The sequence below is a fragment of the Oncorhynchus keta genome, chromosome 2 (assembly GCF_023373465.1).
Source record: "Oncorhynchus keta strain PuntledgeMale-10-30-2019 chromosome 2, Oket_V2, whole genome shotgun sequence".
Lineage (NCBI taxonomy): Eukaryota > Metazoa > Chordata > Actinopteri > Salmoniformes > Salmonidae > Oncorhynchus > Oncorhynchus keta.
In genome coordinates this window covers 50083728-50099647 of record NC_068422.1, presented here as the reverse complement: position 1 = coordinate 50099647, position 15920 = coordinate 50083728, and the positions used below count along the sequence as shown (strand labels likewise).

At 41.7% G+C, this 15920-nt stretch overlaps 1 protein-coding gene across 3 annotated transcripts in view; it reads left to right on the top strand.

Moving 5' to 3' along the window:
* The first annotated feature begins 1295 nt into the window (after positions 1-1295).
* The window catches only part of LOC118402130 (phosphatidylinositide phosphatase SAC2-like), a 30929-nt gene continuing 16304 nt past the window's right edge, over positions 1296-15920 (top strand). The window contains exons 1-4 of one of the 3 annotated variants that reach the window (XM_052478352.1): positions 1605-1664; positions 4271-4351; positions 14627-14689; positions 15127-15263. In XM_052478352.1, the coding sequence (XP_052334312.1) occupies positions 15177-15263 (87 nt within the window). In that variant the 5' untranslated portion in view covers positions 1605-1664; positions 4271-4351; positions 14627-14689; positions 15127-15176. Of the gene's footprint in view, positions 1665-4270; positions 4352-14626; positions 14690-15126; positions 15264-15920 lie in introns of all 3 variants that reach the window. The other 2 variants (XM_052478340.1, XM_035800072.2) reach the window with 2 other exon arrangements.

Here is a 15920-nt window from a genome sequence, read left to right as displayed (position 1 = left end):
CAGGTGGAAGTGCAGCAGGTGTGGCGTGAGCCTAAAATCTCGTATGCAGAAGCAGGGAAGGTAGTTCACACAAAAACTAACGGGGCACCCAGTAGAGCAAGTATTCCAGGGCAGGTCGGGATGCAGGTTGGACGGGATTGAAAACAGGTATGTGGGAAGACAAGACAAAACCAATGGAAAATGAAAAATGGATCAATGATGGCTAGAAGGCCAGTGACGTCGACCGCCGAGCACCGCCTGAACAAGGAGAGGCAACGACTTCGGCAGAAGTCGTGACACTGGTAGTACATATGAGGAAGGTTGTTACATTTGTGACTGCAGCAATCAATTGCACAGAATAATTACAATCTAAGACTAAGAAGATACTGATCATAGTGGATCAGGCAGTGAAGTGTCTTGGGATCGCAGGACTGACATGTGAAAATGTACAGGATGACCTCAATAAGATTGAGAATCAGTCCAGCCAGGAATCATGTATTGGTTAATTTTCATAATGGTGTTAATCATTCAATGGAACGACAGAAGTTTGATGGCTTAATGGGCAAGAGTTCAAACAGTTTCTTGAGGAGTTACCGGTCTGTCGGTTACTATTCCAATGCTCTAACCACTAGGCTACCCTGCCGCCCCGCTAAGAGGGAGTGTTGGTGCCGGTTCTGTGGTAACATAAAAAGGACCACTCCTGTGGGAGAGGTATGGTATGTGATAAAGAGGATGAGTGGGGTCAGACGAGATTGGGATCTCCCTGTGCTGGATCGTATAATTCCCCTGGGCTAAAAAAAATCGAAATGTTATCTATGCCCAAGCCCTAAGAATATGTTGTGGCAGCGATGCAGGTAGAGTTGGTAGAGATGCCATTAGAATTAAGAAGACAACAGCTAACCAAGATATAATGGGTAAATCTAAAAGGACATACGGTTGCACATCCTACAAAAAATGTACTCCTAGAGAGCTGGAAACACGAATGAAATCTGAATACAAGTTTTGGGTAGATAGGCAATGGCATGGCGAGGGAGATGGGGTTATTTGGGAGGGAGTTTCGACTCTCTGTTGTTCTTCCTGCTATCCCACCTTGGTTGCTCCCTCAGCCAGTGATAGATCTAGGGTTGCCTGAGCAGGTAAGAGCTGTTGAGGAAGGAGTAGTTGTATTCACAAATAGATCAGGGGAGGACAGGTGGGGAGGACAGGTGCAGTTTGACCTTATGTCCTTGGTCCACACTCCAATCCAGTTGGCGGCGGTAATGCACATCAAAGTTGGTTGTCAATCGCGATCAAACATCCATAGAAGAAGTCACGTGTGATTGTTTCTGCAGGAAATCGACAGTCAGTCGGTCTTTCGACTGGAAATGAACAACCAGCTACATTTTCACACATTGAATAAGTGTCTCATTATGTCTACTTTTTGAACTAATAAAGAATATTTAAAATAAGCAAAGCAAACGTTAGCCAACTTGCCTGGGAAACGCCCTGTCAGTAACGTTAACGTTAGATAGGCGTGCTAGCTATAGCTAGCTAACCGGTTTGGACCACAGAAATATTTACATGGTTTGACATACTGTACACCGATAAAATGGAGCTGTTTCAAGCCAAAGACCATTATATTCTCCAGAGTGGCGACCATGCTCTTTGGTGTAGCCGAATAGATGGGACCATGAACGCCAGACCTGGTAGGCAAAATACTTTTGTCATTTTTCAAATTCAGTTTCTCATAGCCATTAATTAGCTTGCTAACGTAACATCAGTAAGCTCGGACATCAAACCCATAACTAAATGGCTAGCTATAATGACGTCAAGCCCATAGCATGAGCATTTCCTCTTGTCTTAGCTATGTCTTCATTATCCAAGCAAGTATTGTTTTACACGTTGACAATGACAACTATATAGGACGCTGTGGATCCAACAACAGCGCACCTTACTAAAATTCGAGTGCCATTCCATTTTTGGTTGCAATAATTTAGCTATCTAAACAAACATCCTCGTGTTAACTGCCAGTCCATTAAATGTGTATTATTACCATACTTTCATGTCCAGTGTGGTACTGCCCAGTTGACCTGATAGTGATATTTGGAATAAACAGACTGCGATGCTCGAGGGGCACAGTACAAATTATGTAGCAGTGTTCCATTCAAACAATGAGCCAGAAAACAGACGGTGACATTGCTCCATATGTTTCCATGTTTAGTTGTCTTTACATTGTTTTGTATTGAACAAAACAGTTATTAGGGTTCATAATTCCTGCATCTTCCATCCATTTTTCTTCTTACATGAACTCGCTTTATTGGATTCCTTTGGCTACATGGTTAACTGAAATGCCACTCAAGCATCTGTTGTGGTTCCTTATTTCCTTACACTGAATTCCACATATTTACAGACTAGTTACGGGCTCTCTGCTACACAACACACTACCTTGCGTGACTTGTTCTGCTTCTTGGGAGTCGAGCATACTTAGGCCAGATTAATTGAGACAGATGGGTCCACCCCAAAGTACCAAATGTCATAATAACACCTGTCTCGAACAATGAGAATATTTGAAATAGACAAGATAGCGGTGTACACATCGTTGGATTACTTAATGGAGAACAAATAATTATTTTAATAACAGAGCATTTTCCAAATTCAAATGCACCGCACCTTGTAAGTAATGGATACCAAAAATGATTTGGTTAAATCAAATGATCTGGTGTAACAATCTGTAGCTACCGTAGCTATCGTTAGCTCTTGTGCTTCTGTCTGACCTGCACCCGTGTCTTGCCAAAACACCTCCCCCTTCTCTGTGACAGAGTGGCGAGCTAAGCCGGGACAATTCACAGCAAAGCCAGTAGCTGAGCCGATGAACCTTGCCTTTCTGTTGTAACCAAAAAGCTGTTGAGAGGGAGCAGCCACTGTATGGATGTAAATGACTACCCTGTGGGCTAGCTGAGGTCACATGGGTGTGCAGCCAGCCTGAACAGGTTTGGGTTGCACTGCTCTTCCATTATTTAATTGGAAAAGGGTTTCCATTCCTCATTGGACTTGTTGACACTAGCACCGACACGAATTTCCACAATATTTCACATTTCTGAACAAATCTATGGTTGAGTTTGTATCATGGACAAACAGAGAGATGTGTGTGTGTGTGTGTGTGTGTGTGTGTATATATATGGGCAGCCCCTATTTTCCACCTCCCTGCCCGGGCTCCAGCGCTGAGGTCGGTACAGAGTTCTCTGGCTCCATGGAACAGGAAGAGTTTTTGTCTCAGCTACCTAGATGTTCTCCAATCTCCACCCTCTTTGTTGCCCATTCATGACTCAACTCTTCAACTGCTTGACATACCCTTCACGTCTAGTTTTCTGTTATACCAAAGTTGTTTTAGTTATCAGCATCAGTTAGCTAGTTGTGATGTAGTAATTTGGCAGTGATGTAGTCATGCTTCAGTGCATCATGTTACTACACAATTTTTTAAGAATGAAAACTGACATTAGCTAGGTTTCCATCAACTTGTTGAATAAAAAAAGTGGAATGATGTCACATCCTGAAAGTTCCATGTGTTTTTTTTCTCATTCTAAACTCTATCGATGATGGGTTTGCCATAAAAAGTGTTGCCAGAAACATGGCTACTGTCTGTGACCCTCTGACCTGGTTTTTGTACCTCTGCTTCAGTCAAAGAAATTGTCATAATGTATTCTTTACATCCCTCAAACCCAACTCTGGACCACAAACCAGTTACACTGTGTTTTTTCATTATTCCCCTCGGGGACTGAATGGGACTCCAGGTGGGTGCAATTAATTATCAAGTAGAAAAGAAAACCAGCAGGCTCCGTACCTCGTAGGGTAAGAGTTGAATACTCCACCTCTACATGTATTCTTCCCAAGTGATAACACTTGTCTATTTGAACTGTGAGAAGAATCTCTTGATGTTTTAAGCACTGGATGCATTAAATACTTCTGAACTTGGCTGCTTGGTATCTAGATACTACTGTAATGTAATGCTTCATGATGATTCCTAACAGTATAATCAGAAACCCTCAGTCCAAAACTTGCATGGAAAGTGCAGCAAATGGTCCACAATGTAAATATGATTGGGATGGCATAAGACTGGCACAACCAGGGATAGCCTACAATCCATCAACTTGGTGCTCTGTTTGGAAAATAGGCTTATATGCATGTGCTGTTTATTATTAAATAACTTAATTGCTCTTAGTTTGTGGGACGATTTTCTTAAATGTTTTTAATTTGTGTCCACTCCATAAGTCTTTATTTTCTCTGATTTGTCTCTTCTCTCTTTTTATTTCAGCAACAGACCTTCTGTTAGCTTGGAACCCAGTGTGCTTGGGCCTGGTTGAGGGTCTCATCGGGAAAATACAACTTCATACAGGTAAGTGAAATGGTGTAGGCCTTGTGCTACAAGTACTGGCTTATTGGCTGACTGGAGAGGTACCATCGATCTTCAAAACAGCTGCAGTCTTCCTTACTGAGAAACACAACCTTGAACAGGACATCCTATCCAACTACAGGCCCATCTCCAACCTCTCCTTCCTATCAAATGTACGGGAAAAAGTGTTTGCAACCAGCCTCAATCCCATCTATCATCTAATCAGTTGTAAAAGGGTTTCCAGTCTGGTTTCTGGCCTTTGCACAGCACCAAATAGGGATGGGCATGAGTACTCAAACAGACGTCAAAGCTCGATCTTTAACCAGAGATAACAAAAAAAATCTGTATTCCGTGGAATGCGCTTTGTGGCTGCCCAAATGGGAAAGTAAAACTTTCTCTTGACGACAACATTAATTTGCTTTGACTCTAGTGTTCCATTTGTACATATGATTTGCAGGGCACCACAAAAAAGAAGCCAAGCATCACAATGTTTATCTCCCTAAATTCCTTTCCCCCTCCTTGTCTCATTCACTCAATTGTGTTCTGACCGCTCCCTCCACACACGCAGTGTGCAAACAAAGTCCTATTAAAAAGGTATCTAAATGATTGGATACACAAGCTAAATGACGACAGTTTATCACAAATTCAAAATGGACTGGTTGATTGAAGTAGGAAAATAAGTGTTCTAACAACCATCTGCAGTTTCAGAATAATTGCGTCCCGTCTATTTTCTGCTTAAGGTACTTTGCGAACTGATAGTGCCATTTAGAATTGGTTACCCTAGGTCGCTGGTCATTTAAACTCTGGATTCTGCATTTCTCACACCGAAAAGGAAATAACTATCTTGCTGCATTTTGTAAACGCAGATCTAAAATGCTTCTTATTGTAAATCCCGCTCAGCTTCAGTCAGTGTTTTCTCCAAATCAGGACTGTAAAATATTTGTTTCAGTTGCACTTTTCCACTCGGATGAAATATATTTGCTCAGGTCATTGAATCACCAGATAGTGCTCTGACTTATGCGTAGGCTACTTTCCCCCCGGTACCTTCCCTTAACTTAAAACAAAACATTAAGAAATGTAGCTAGCTACATTCTTTCTATGATCTACGTATGAAACAATATGATGCCAATGCTTAATTTTTGCAAAGAATACCTTGCTTTTTCATTGTAAGCTAATGTAGTTGTGTGGCTGCTAGCCAAATAGCTTTGCAAGTCTGTTAAACTATTTTCTGCCGGATGTATTGCACTTATGTACACTACACAGTCAAAAGTATGTGGACACCTACCTGCTCGTTGAATATTCCAAAATCATGGGCAATAATATGGAGTTGGTCCCACCTTTGCTGCTATAACAGCCTCCACTCTTCTGGGAAGGCTTTTCACTAGATGTTGGAACATTGCTGCAGGGACTTTATTCCATTTAGCCACGAGCATTATTGAGGTCAGGCACTGCCTCGCAGTCATTGTTCCAATTCATCCCAAAGGTGTTCAATGGGTTTGAGGTCAGGCCTCTGAAGGCCAGTCAATTTCTTCCACACCGATCTCGACAAACCATTTCTTTATGGACCTCACTTTGTGCACTGGGGTATTGTCTTGCTGAAACAGGAAAGGGCCTTCCCCAAACTGTTGCTACAAAGTTGGAAGCACAGAATCGTCTAGAACATCAGTGTATGCTGTAGTGTTAAGATTTTCCTTCACTGTGTTAGGTTCTGAACAGAGTAAAAACTCTCTAACGGACGACTAGAAAAAGCTCAAACCAAGTTTGTATTCACCCCCTGGGTCATACAGCTGCAAAGAGAAGGTATAATTACACAAGGATATATATTTATAACCTCCTACTAAGCGGGGTTAACTCCTTACACATCTAGACAGCCAATACATCTATATTGTTAAACAGGAACTTCATTGGTTTCTCTCACTGATGTTGTCATGGCCCTGCATGATGCTAGACCCTTCATAGGCGTGGAAGTGTATGCATTTGACATAAGACTAGTAGGATGGTCGTTGGGGTGGGTCCCTCTGGCCCCACCCCGGAGGTTTCTTCTCACTTCATCTGACTTGACCTCGAGCCAAAATCCTCCCTAGTTCCGCAGCTCGCCTGCCTTATCAGGAACTGAAACTAGACTGTTGCCCTTTGCCTCCCTCCTTAGGAACATTGATATTCAACAATAACATGTTTGAACAGAATATGAACTTTCTGCACTTCACCTCGTCTCACTCAGTAACTTTCCATACATCAAGTTCATATCCACCCTTCATTGACCCCAACATACTTTCCTTCTACATGTAAAGTAATCAATAACTTCTAGTATGGTAACATGAACAAGTATATTTCAAGCTAGAATCCAACTGAAACTAAGGGGCCAGCCCGAACCTATGAAAAACCGCTCCAGACCTTTATTCCTTCTCCAACAAACTTTACAGTTGGCACAATGCATTCGGCCGGTAGCGTTTCCACTGCTCCAGAGTCCAATGGCAGTGAGCTTTAAACCACACCAGCCGATGCTTAGCATTGTGCATGGATATCTTAGGCTTGTGTGCAGCTGCTCGGCCATGGAAACCCATTTCAGGAAACTCCTGACGAACAGTTATTGTGCTGATGTTGCTTCCAGAGGCAGTTTTGAACTTGGTAGCAAGTGTTGCAACCAACGACAGAAGATTTTTATGCACTTCAGCACTCAGCGCTCCTGTTATATGAGCTTGTGTGGCCTACCACTTCCACTTCATTTTTAAGGATATATACAAAACTATGCTGATTCAGGATTTTGACTGGCTGAGAAAAGCTGCCGCCTGCCTGTCTGTCTCGTCCCAACTCCTGACATGTTCATTACTATGGGACAGCTGGAGATCGAATTTGAATGTTGAAACAATGTTGCAAATGTTAGACAAGCGGCAAGGTTTATACAAATCTCCACTGTTAAACTAAATATTAGTCTAAAAGAAATGTGAGTGTCTCGATGTGTTTTATAGTGGAGATCAAGTTTATAAATTGCCTGGCTGGGCTGATGATACAGTGGATTGCACAGTCAGATGGAACAGAGTAAATAGGCATTTTTAACGTCATAGATTTAGCCGGTGGTAACTTGTGGAATTTACACCAGCTGGAATGCACTTACATAACCTACAATGTGATTTTCTGTTTTTTTTTTCATTTTGTCTGTCATAGTTGAAGTGTGCCTATGATGGAAATTACAGGCCACTCTCATCTTTTTAAGTGGGAGAACTTTCACAATTGGTGGCTGACTAAATACTTTTTTGCCCCACTGTATGTTTGAATCATCAGAGTTATGTTTATGCGAGTCCAACATACAAGGTTTTACCTGCATTCAATACCAATTTGAGGTCAAAGTTTTTCTGCAATACAATGAAGGCAGATTGAAGTTAAGATAGAGCCTGGTCAACCGTGGGTTCAATAGCATACATTACAGTATCATCGGCATACAAGTGCAGGACATTTTTTTTGACGGTCAGTATTGTTAATGTAAAAAGTACAGGTCCTACATGCAGCCTTTAAGGACAGCCTCTGAATTAGCAGTGAATTAGCAGTGAGTGATCAACAGTATTAAAGGTCTTTGAAAGATGGCGTTATGTATTTCCAAAACTTTGGTTTACTTTAATGTAGCTGTAAGCTAGTTGTTGATAGCAACTGGTTAACTCATGTAGCGCTAATGTAACGTTAACAGGCTAATTGGCTAGCAACCTTGCAAGTTACTTTATGAATTGATTGTTATAAATCATTGACTTGTAAGTTGGCTGAAAATGCTATTGAGACCAGTAGTCATGAGTGCAAATGATTTGGTTTAATTTGAAGTTATACATTTTAAGTTATTTCTGGAAAAACATTTTCCAATTGACTTCAGTTTTATGTAATAACTCAGAAAATAGGTAAGTGGGGTGTAACTTTGCATTGAGAATTTTAATGCGTATACTAAAGCAATTCCATATGTTACATGTGGTTCAGTTTATGCCACCTACCCTTTCTAAATACAATACAGGTAAACACAATTAACCAATGAAATGTCTTGGGGGAGGTAATGAGCAATTAGTCACACTTGTGAGGTGTGGCCAGAGGTCTGATACGTTGTGCTGCACCACCTCCCGTGCCTTTTGTTTCTGTTGTGTTATTTGGTATGTTTTATATTCGCATGGTTTATTTGTGTTCTTGGGTCAAAACCATGACAGTACTGAAAATATGAACTGATGAAAACATGCCTTAATTGATTTAATGTTTTGAACCTGGTCCTTTGTGTTGGTCTCTAAAGCTATGTTCACACTGCAGGCCTTAACGCTCAAATCAGTTTTTGAATACTGACTGTCCAAACAGTAAGTTACAAGTGACCAAATTGGATTTGTGTGTGTGTGTGTGTTCAGAAAGCAGTCATTTGCTGATATGGCTACGCTAGTTGTCATTGTAACGGCGGGTGTGTGCGCAGTGGTGTAGACTGATTTGTGGTGCTCATGCTTCCTATCACTCAAAGTTATGTAGCAAGCTAAGGTGACAATGCCTGCCATGGAAATTTCAAAGTTGCTTTGAATGTTCATAGTGTAAGAACACTTTTTAAACCCTCAAAGGATAACATGATCCAACTTTCAAAACAAGTCCTTTTTGGCTAGCTACAGCATTCATCAAGTTAGCTAGGTTGCTGTTTAGCTTTCTAGCACGTTCACTAATTTGTTTGTAAACAATTAACAAGATAGTTACCTACCACGTCTTGTCCAACTGTCTTTACACATCTATATGCACATAGTCTGGGTAGCCATTTGATTAGATGTTCAGGAGTCTTATGGCTTGGGGGTAGAAGCTGTTTAGAACCTTCTTGGACCTAGACTTTGGCGCTCCGGTACAGCTTGCCATCCGCGTAGCAGAGAGAACAGTCTATGACTAGGGTGGCTGGAGTCTTGGACAATTTTAGGACCTTCCTCTGAAACCGCATGGTTTTTAGGTCCTGGGTGACAGGAAGCTTGGCCCCAGTGATGTATTGGGCTATACGCACTAGAGGTCGACCGATTAATCGGAATCGCCGATTAATTAGGGCCGATTTCAAGTTTTCATAACAATCGGTAATTTTGGACACCGATTTTTGCCGATTTAAAATTTTTATTATTTTTATTTATTTATTTGATATACACTGCTCAAAAAAATAAAGGGAACACTTAAACAACACAATGTAACTCCAAGTCAATCACACTTCTGTGAAATCAAACTGTCCACTTAGGAAGCAACACTGACAATACATTTCACATGCTGTTGTGCAAATGGAATAGACAACAGGTGGAAATTATAGGCAATTAGCAAGACACCCCCAATAAAGGAGTGGTTCTGCAGGTGATAACCACAGACCACTTATCAGTTCCTTATGCTTCCTGGCTGATGTTTTGGTCAATTTTGAATGCTGGCGGTGCTTTCACTCTAGTGGTGGCATGAGACGGAGTCTACAACCCACACAAGTGGCGCAGGTAGTGCAGCTCATCCAGGATGGCACATCAATATTCTGTGGCAAGAATATTCGCTGTGTCTGTCAGTGTAGTGTCCAGAGCATGGAGGTGCTACCAGGAGACAGGCCAGTACATCAGGAGACGTGGAGGAGGCCGTAGGAGGGCAACAACCCAGCAGCAGGACCGCTACCTCCGCCTTTGTGCAAGGAGGAGCAGGAGGAGCACCGCCAGAGCCCTGCAAAATTATCTCCAGCAGGCCACAAATGTGCATGTGTCTGCTCAAACGGTCAGAAACACTCCATGAGGGTGGTATGAGGGTCTGACGTCCACAGGTGGGGGTTGTGCTTATAGCCCAACACCGTGCAGGACGTTTGGCATTTGCCAGAGAACACCAAGATTCGCAAATTTGCCACTGGCGCCCTGTGCTCTTCACAGATGAAAGCAGGTTCACACTGAGCACATGTGACAGTCTGGAGACGCCGTGGAGAACGTTCTGCTGCCTGCAACATCCTCCAGCATGACCGGTTTGGGGGTGGGTCAGTCATGGGGTGGCATTTCTTTGGGGGGCCGCACAGCCCTCCATGTGCTCGCCAGAGGTAGCCTGACTGCCATTAGGTACCGAGATGAGATCCTCAGACCCCTTGTGAGACCATATGCTGGTGCGGTTGGCCCTGGGTTACTCCTAATGCAAGACAATGCTAGACCTCATGTGGCTGGAGTGTGTCAGCAGTTCCTGCAAGAGGAAGGTATTGATGCTATGGACTGGCCCGCCCGTTCCCCAGACCTGAATCCAATTGAGTACATCTGGGACATCATGTCTCACTCCATCCACCAACGCCACATTGCACCACAGACTGTCCAGGAGTTGGCTGATGCTTTAGTCCAGGTCTGGGAGGAGATCCCTCAGGAGACCATCCGCCACCTCATCAGGAGCATGCCCAGGCGTTGTAGGGAGGTCATACAGGCACGTGGAGGCCACACGCACTACTGAGCCTCATGTTGACTTATTTTAAGGACATTACATCAGTTGGATCAGCCTGTAGTGTGGTTTTCCACTTTAATTTTGAGTGTGACTCCAAATCCAGACCTCCATGGGTTGATAAATTTGATTTCCATTGATAATTTTTGTGTGATCTTGTTGTCAGCACATTCAACTATGTAAAGAAAAAAGTATTTAATAAGAATATTTCATTCATTCAGATCTAGGATGTGTTATTTTAGTGTTCCCTTAAATTTTTTGAGCAGTGTATCTATCTATGTTTTTTGACACCTTTTATTTAATCTTTATTTAACTAGGCAAGTCAGTTAAGAACACATTCTTATTTTCAATGAAGGCCTAGGAACGGTGGGTTAACTGCCTTGTTAAGGGGCAGAACGACAGATTTGTACCTTGTCAGCTCAGGGATTCAAACTTGCAACCTTACGGTTAACTAGTCCAAAGCTCTAACCACCTGCCTCACAAGGAGCCCGCCTGTTACGCGAATGCAGTAAGAAGCCAAGGTAAGTTGCTAGCTAGCATTAAACTTAATCAATCATAATCACTAGTTATAGCTACACATGGTTGATGATATTACTAGTTTATCTAGCGTGTCCTGCGTTGCATATAATCAATGCAGTGCGCATTCGCGTGAAAGGACTGTCGTTGCTCCAACGTGTACCTAACTAACCATAAACACCAATGCCTTTCTTAAAATCAATACACAGAAGTATATATTTAGTTACTAGAAATCCAGGTTAGCAGGTAATATTAACCAGGTGAAATTGTGGCACTTTTTAAAAAACCTTTATTTAACTAGGCAAGTCAGTTTAGAACAAATTCTTATTTTCAATGACAGCCGTGCAGTCATGAGTGAACAGGGAGTACAGGATGGGACTGAGCACGCACCCCTGAGGGGCCCCCGTGTTGAGGATCAGCGTGCCGGATGTGTTGTTACCTACCCTTACCACCTGGGGGCGGCCCGTCAGGAAGTCCTCGATCCAGTTGCAGAGGGAGGTGTTTAGTCCCAGGGTTCTTAGCTTAGTGATGAGCTTTGAGGTCACTATGGTGTTGAAAGCAGAGCTGTAGTCCATGAATAATACATTGGTTTTTACCAGAGAAGAGCATGTATATACCTCTGATTCTAACAAATCAATTGAATTTGAATGCTTGAAATTTCAGTTCGCTTAGCCAGATGCTGTGTTTCACCACAGACAGACAGTGAGAGAGAGAAAAGGTGAATAAATCACTAGGCTTGGGTGGTTTATGGACCATATACGGCCATTTGGAAATGGCCCTGGGAGGGTTTTTCCAATACCATGTTAATATTAGCTACATTAAGTAAATACCTTCAGTCAACTTGTGCAATATGTTAGGCGATCCGCTTCATTTCACCTGTTCCATTATTTTACATTGTGAAGCTTACCGTAGTTCCCCAGAACATTTGAGCCAGTCACATTGTTTGTTTGTTTGTAAATAGCACAACAGGAGAAAGCGAGAGCAGGTTGAGTTCAGCTGTGTATTGACTGAGGTCACGTTTTATATTGAAGTGTATTCAAGTGTTTTTCTTCAATAGAGTGATCAGGGACGGGCACGTGCAACTACACTCAATTAGTATTCGGTAGCATTGCCTTTTAAATTGTTTAACTTGGGTCAAATGTTTTGGGTAGCCTTCCACAAGCTTCCTACAATAAGTTGGGTGAATTTTGACCCATTCCACCTGACAGAGCTGGTGTAACTGAGTCAGGTTTAAAGGCCTTGCTCGCACATGCTTTTTCAGTTCTGCCCACACATTTTCTATAGGATTGAGGTCAGGGCTTTGTGATGGCCACTCCAATACCTTGACTTTGTTGTCCTTAAGCCATTTTGCCACAACTTTGGAAGTATGCTTGGGGTCATTGTCCATTTGGAAGACCCATTTGCGACCAAGCTTTAACTTCCTGACTGATGTCTTGAGATGTTGCATCAATATAACCACATAATTGTCCTCATGATGCCATCTATTTTGTGAAGTGCACCAGTCCCTCCTGCAGCAAAGCACCCCCACAAGATGATGCTGCCACCCCCGTGCTTCACGGTTGGGATGGGTTCTTTGGCTTGCAAGTCTTCCCCTTTTCCCTCCAAACAATAACAATGGTCATTATGACCAAACAGTTCTATTTTTGTTTCATCAGACCAGAGGACATTTCTCCAAAAAGTACGATCTTTGTCCCCTTGTGCAGTTGTTGTAAACTGTAGTCTGGCTTTTTTATGGCAGTTTTGGAGCAGTTGCTTCTTCCTTACTGAGCAGCCTTTCAGGTTATGTTGATAAAGGACTTGTTCTACTGTGGAGATAGATACTTTTGTACCTGTTTCCTCCAGCATCTCCACAAAGTCCTTTTCTGTTGTTCTGGGATTGATTTGTACTTTTTGCGCCAAAGTACATTCATCTCTAGGAGACAGAACGCATCTTCTTCCTGAGCGGTATGATGGCTGCGTGGTTCCATGGTGTTTATACTTGCGTACTATTGTTTGTACAGATGAATGTGGTACCTTCAGGCATTTGGAAATTGCTCCCAAGGATGAACCAGACTTGTGATTTTTTTTAAATAAAAAATCTGCGGTCTTAGCTGATTTCTTTTGATTTTCCCATTACGTCAAGCAAAGAGGCAAAGGAGTTTGAAGGTAGGCCTTGAAATACATCCTCAGGTACACCTCCGATTGATTCAAATGATGTCAATTAGCCTATCAGAAGCTTCTAAAGCCATTACATAATTTTCTGGAATTTTCCAAGTTGTTTAAAGGCACAGTGAACTTAGTGTATGTAAACTTCTGACCCACTTGAATTGTAATACAGTGAATTATAAGTGAAATAATCTGTCTGGAAACAATTGTTGTAAATCTTACCTGTGTCATGCACAAAGAAGATGTCCTAACCAACTTTTCAAAACTATAGTTTGTTTAACAAGAAATTTGTGGAGTGGTTGAAAATGTGTATGTAAACTTCCGACTTCATCTGTATGTATTAATTTGTAGATGGCCATCACCCATTTCGTATGATATGAATTACGATTCGTATTGTATGTTATGAATTTGAAACAATTACAATGTTACGAATTTGCATAATGTATAATATGTTAAATTCTAGCTTGGTTACTAACGTTAGCTAGCTCGTTAAATGTTAACTCCTTGCCTAGCTATGTTAAAGGTTTAAGGTTATGTTTAGGGGAATGGTTAGCTAACATACTAAGTAGTTGCAAAGTAGCTAAAAGTAGTTCAAAAGTTGCTAAAGTTGTCCGTGATGAGATTCAAACTCGCAACCTTTGGGTTGCTAGACGTTCACGTTATATGCCCATCCATCCCGACTTTAGTTTTAGCCTTAATTAACCATCTGTCTTATGTAACCATACGAGTGTCATGCAGAATAATATGAAATGCTCTGAGACCAGGTTGAAACGATGCATGGCCATCATATTTCTAATGTTTATCATAGAAAGAATGTAGCTCCATTTCCTAATTTTTTGTTTAAAGTTCATCTTTCATTTTACCCGGAGAGAAGTAGGCTTGCTACACTGAGAAAAGCACAGGAGAAGTAGCTACACATTAGTCAGAGCACTGTCTGCTGATAAAATATTTGCGTTATCTTTTTTTTTTGCTTGAAAAACACTGAATTCTGCGTTAATGCGACCCCCAAGTTTAACTTGCTAGTTATCTAAGTGGCTCAGTTAATGACGGGGCATCATATTGTGTTCGCTTTCTGCCATGTTTGAAAAGTCAACTCATCCAATGGGCTTTATCTGTACAGTTGCCACTGCTAACTTAATTTTCTTGTTTTTTTCTCCTCTCCATACTCTGCCCTTTTGCTACTCCCCCATGTTCTCTGAGCAGGCCCGTTGCCCTAGCGACTTCACACAGACACAGCCTGTACATACACATGCTGCTACAGAGCCAGTACTGTTTTTCCATCAGATAAGCATGCCTCAACTTAATTATTTTGCACAATGTCTCTCGTTCACATTCGCTTGTAAATGTCCAAACTCACCAAAATTGATATTAGGTAGCTCCTACCTATATATGTGTAACTTTATGATTTGGATTGCCTGTCATTGCAATTTGTTTATTTTAGTTTATGCTCATTAGCATATTTACCTAGCAACCTCCATGTGCTATAATAATGGTAATAAACGCCAAGTGGGCTGTTTTTTTTTTTTTTGGGGGGTTGGCGCACCCTTGGGTACTAAACCGGTAATACTGTAGATTCCTGTGAGAGAAGGATGATATGATAATATGAAAGTCTGGATACCGCCCAACCCTAGAAGTCAAACCTTATGGAATGTGTGGAATTCTGTGCCTGTGATGATGTCCCCTTTACCCCTTCTTGTTGGTAGATCTTCCTCTGGGTCTCATACTGATCCGCCAAAAAGCGCTGGTTGGCCAGATGCCAGGTGACCACAAAGTCTACAAGATCACCAAGATAGCTGTCATTCCTCTGTCTGAGGAAGAGCCACTGGATCTGGAGCTGGAGGTGAGAGATTGTCTGTGAGGCACGTTTTATCTTTGAGGTTAATGGAGCTCTGAGCATTCAAGCAGTACTGTGACGTTAAGTGTGAAAATGCAGCGGTAATCACTTTAAAGTAGCCACTGATGTTCTATTGTCTCCTTTTTTAAAGCTGCAATATGTAGCTTTTTTGGCGACCCGACCAAATTCATATCGAAATGTCTTATAGAGCTGTCATTCTCATTGAATGAAACGGTAGATATGCTCTATGTGCTCTATTTCTATGCTTCCTGTTCTTAAGTTTTGTTTTTATGGCTTTTACCTTTGGTTATGTACACCAGCTTCAAACAGCTGAAAATACAATAGATGGTACAATGCTTCTCTACACTATACTATTAGAATTTTAGCAACCAGGAAATGGCGTAGAGATTTCTGCATAGTGCATCTTTCTTTAATCTAGGATGCAGCCATGATGAGATGAAAACCATAGCTTGCCGCTATAATCTAGGCTACCCTTAGTGTTTTTCAATTTTATGATTTAATTTCAATGTTTCTAGTAAGTATCTCAATTGCCCTGTTTTGATTGACACCTTGATGAGTCCAATTAATCACCTTGTAAGACGAACATCCAAGGTACACTACATTAGTGTTATTTTTCTGCATTGCCAATGTTAATCAGAATTG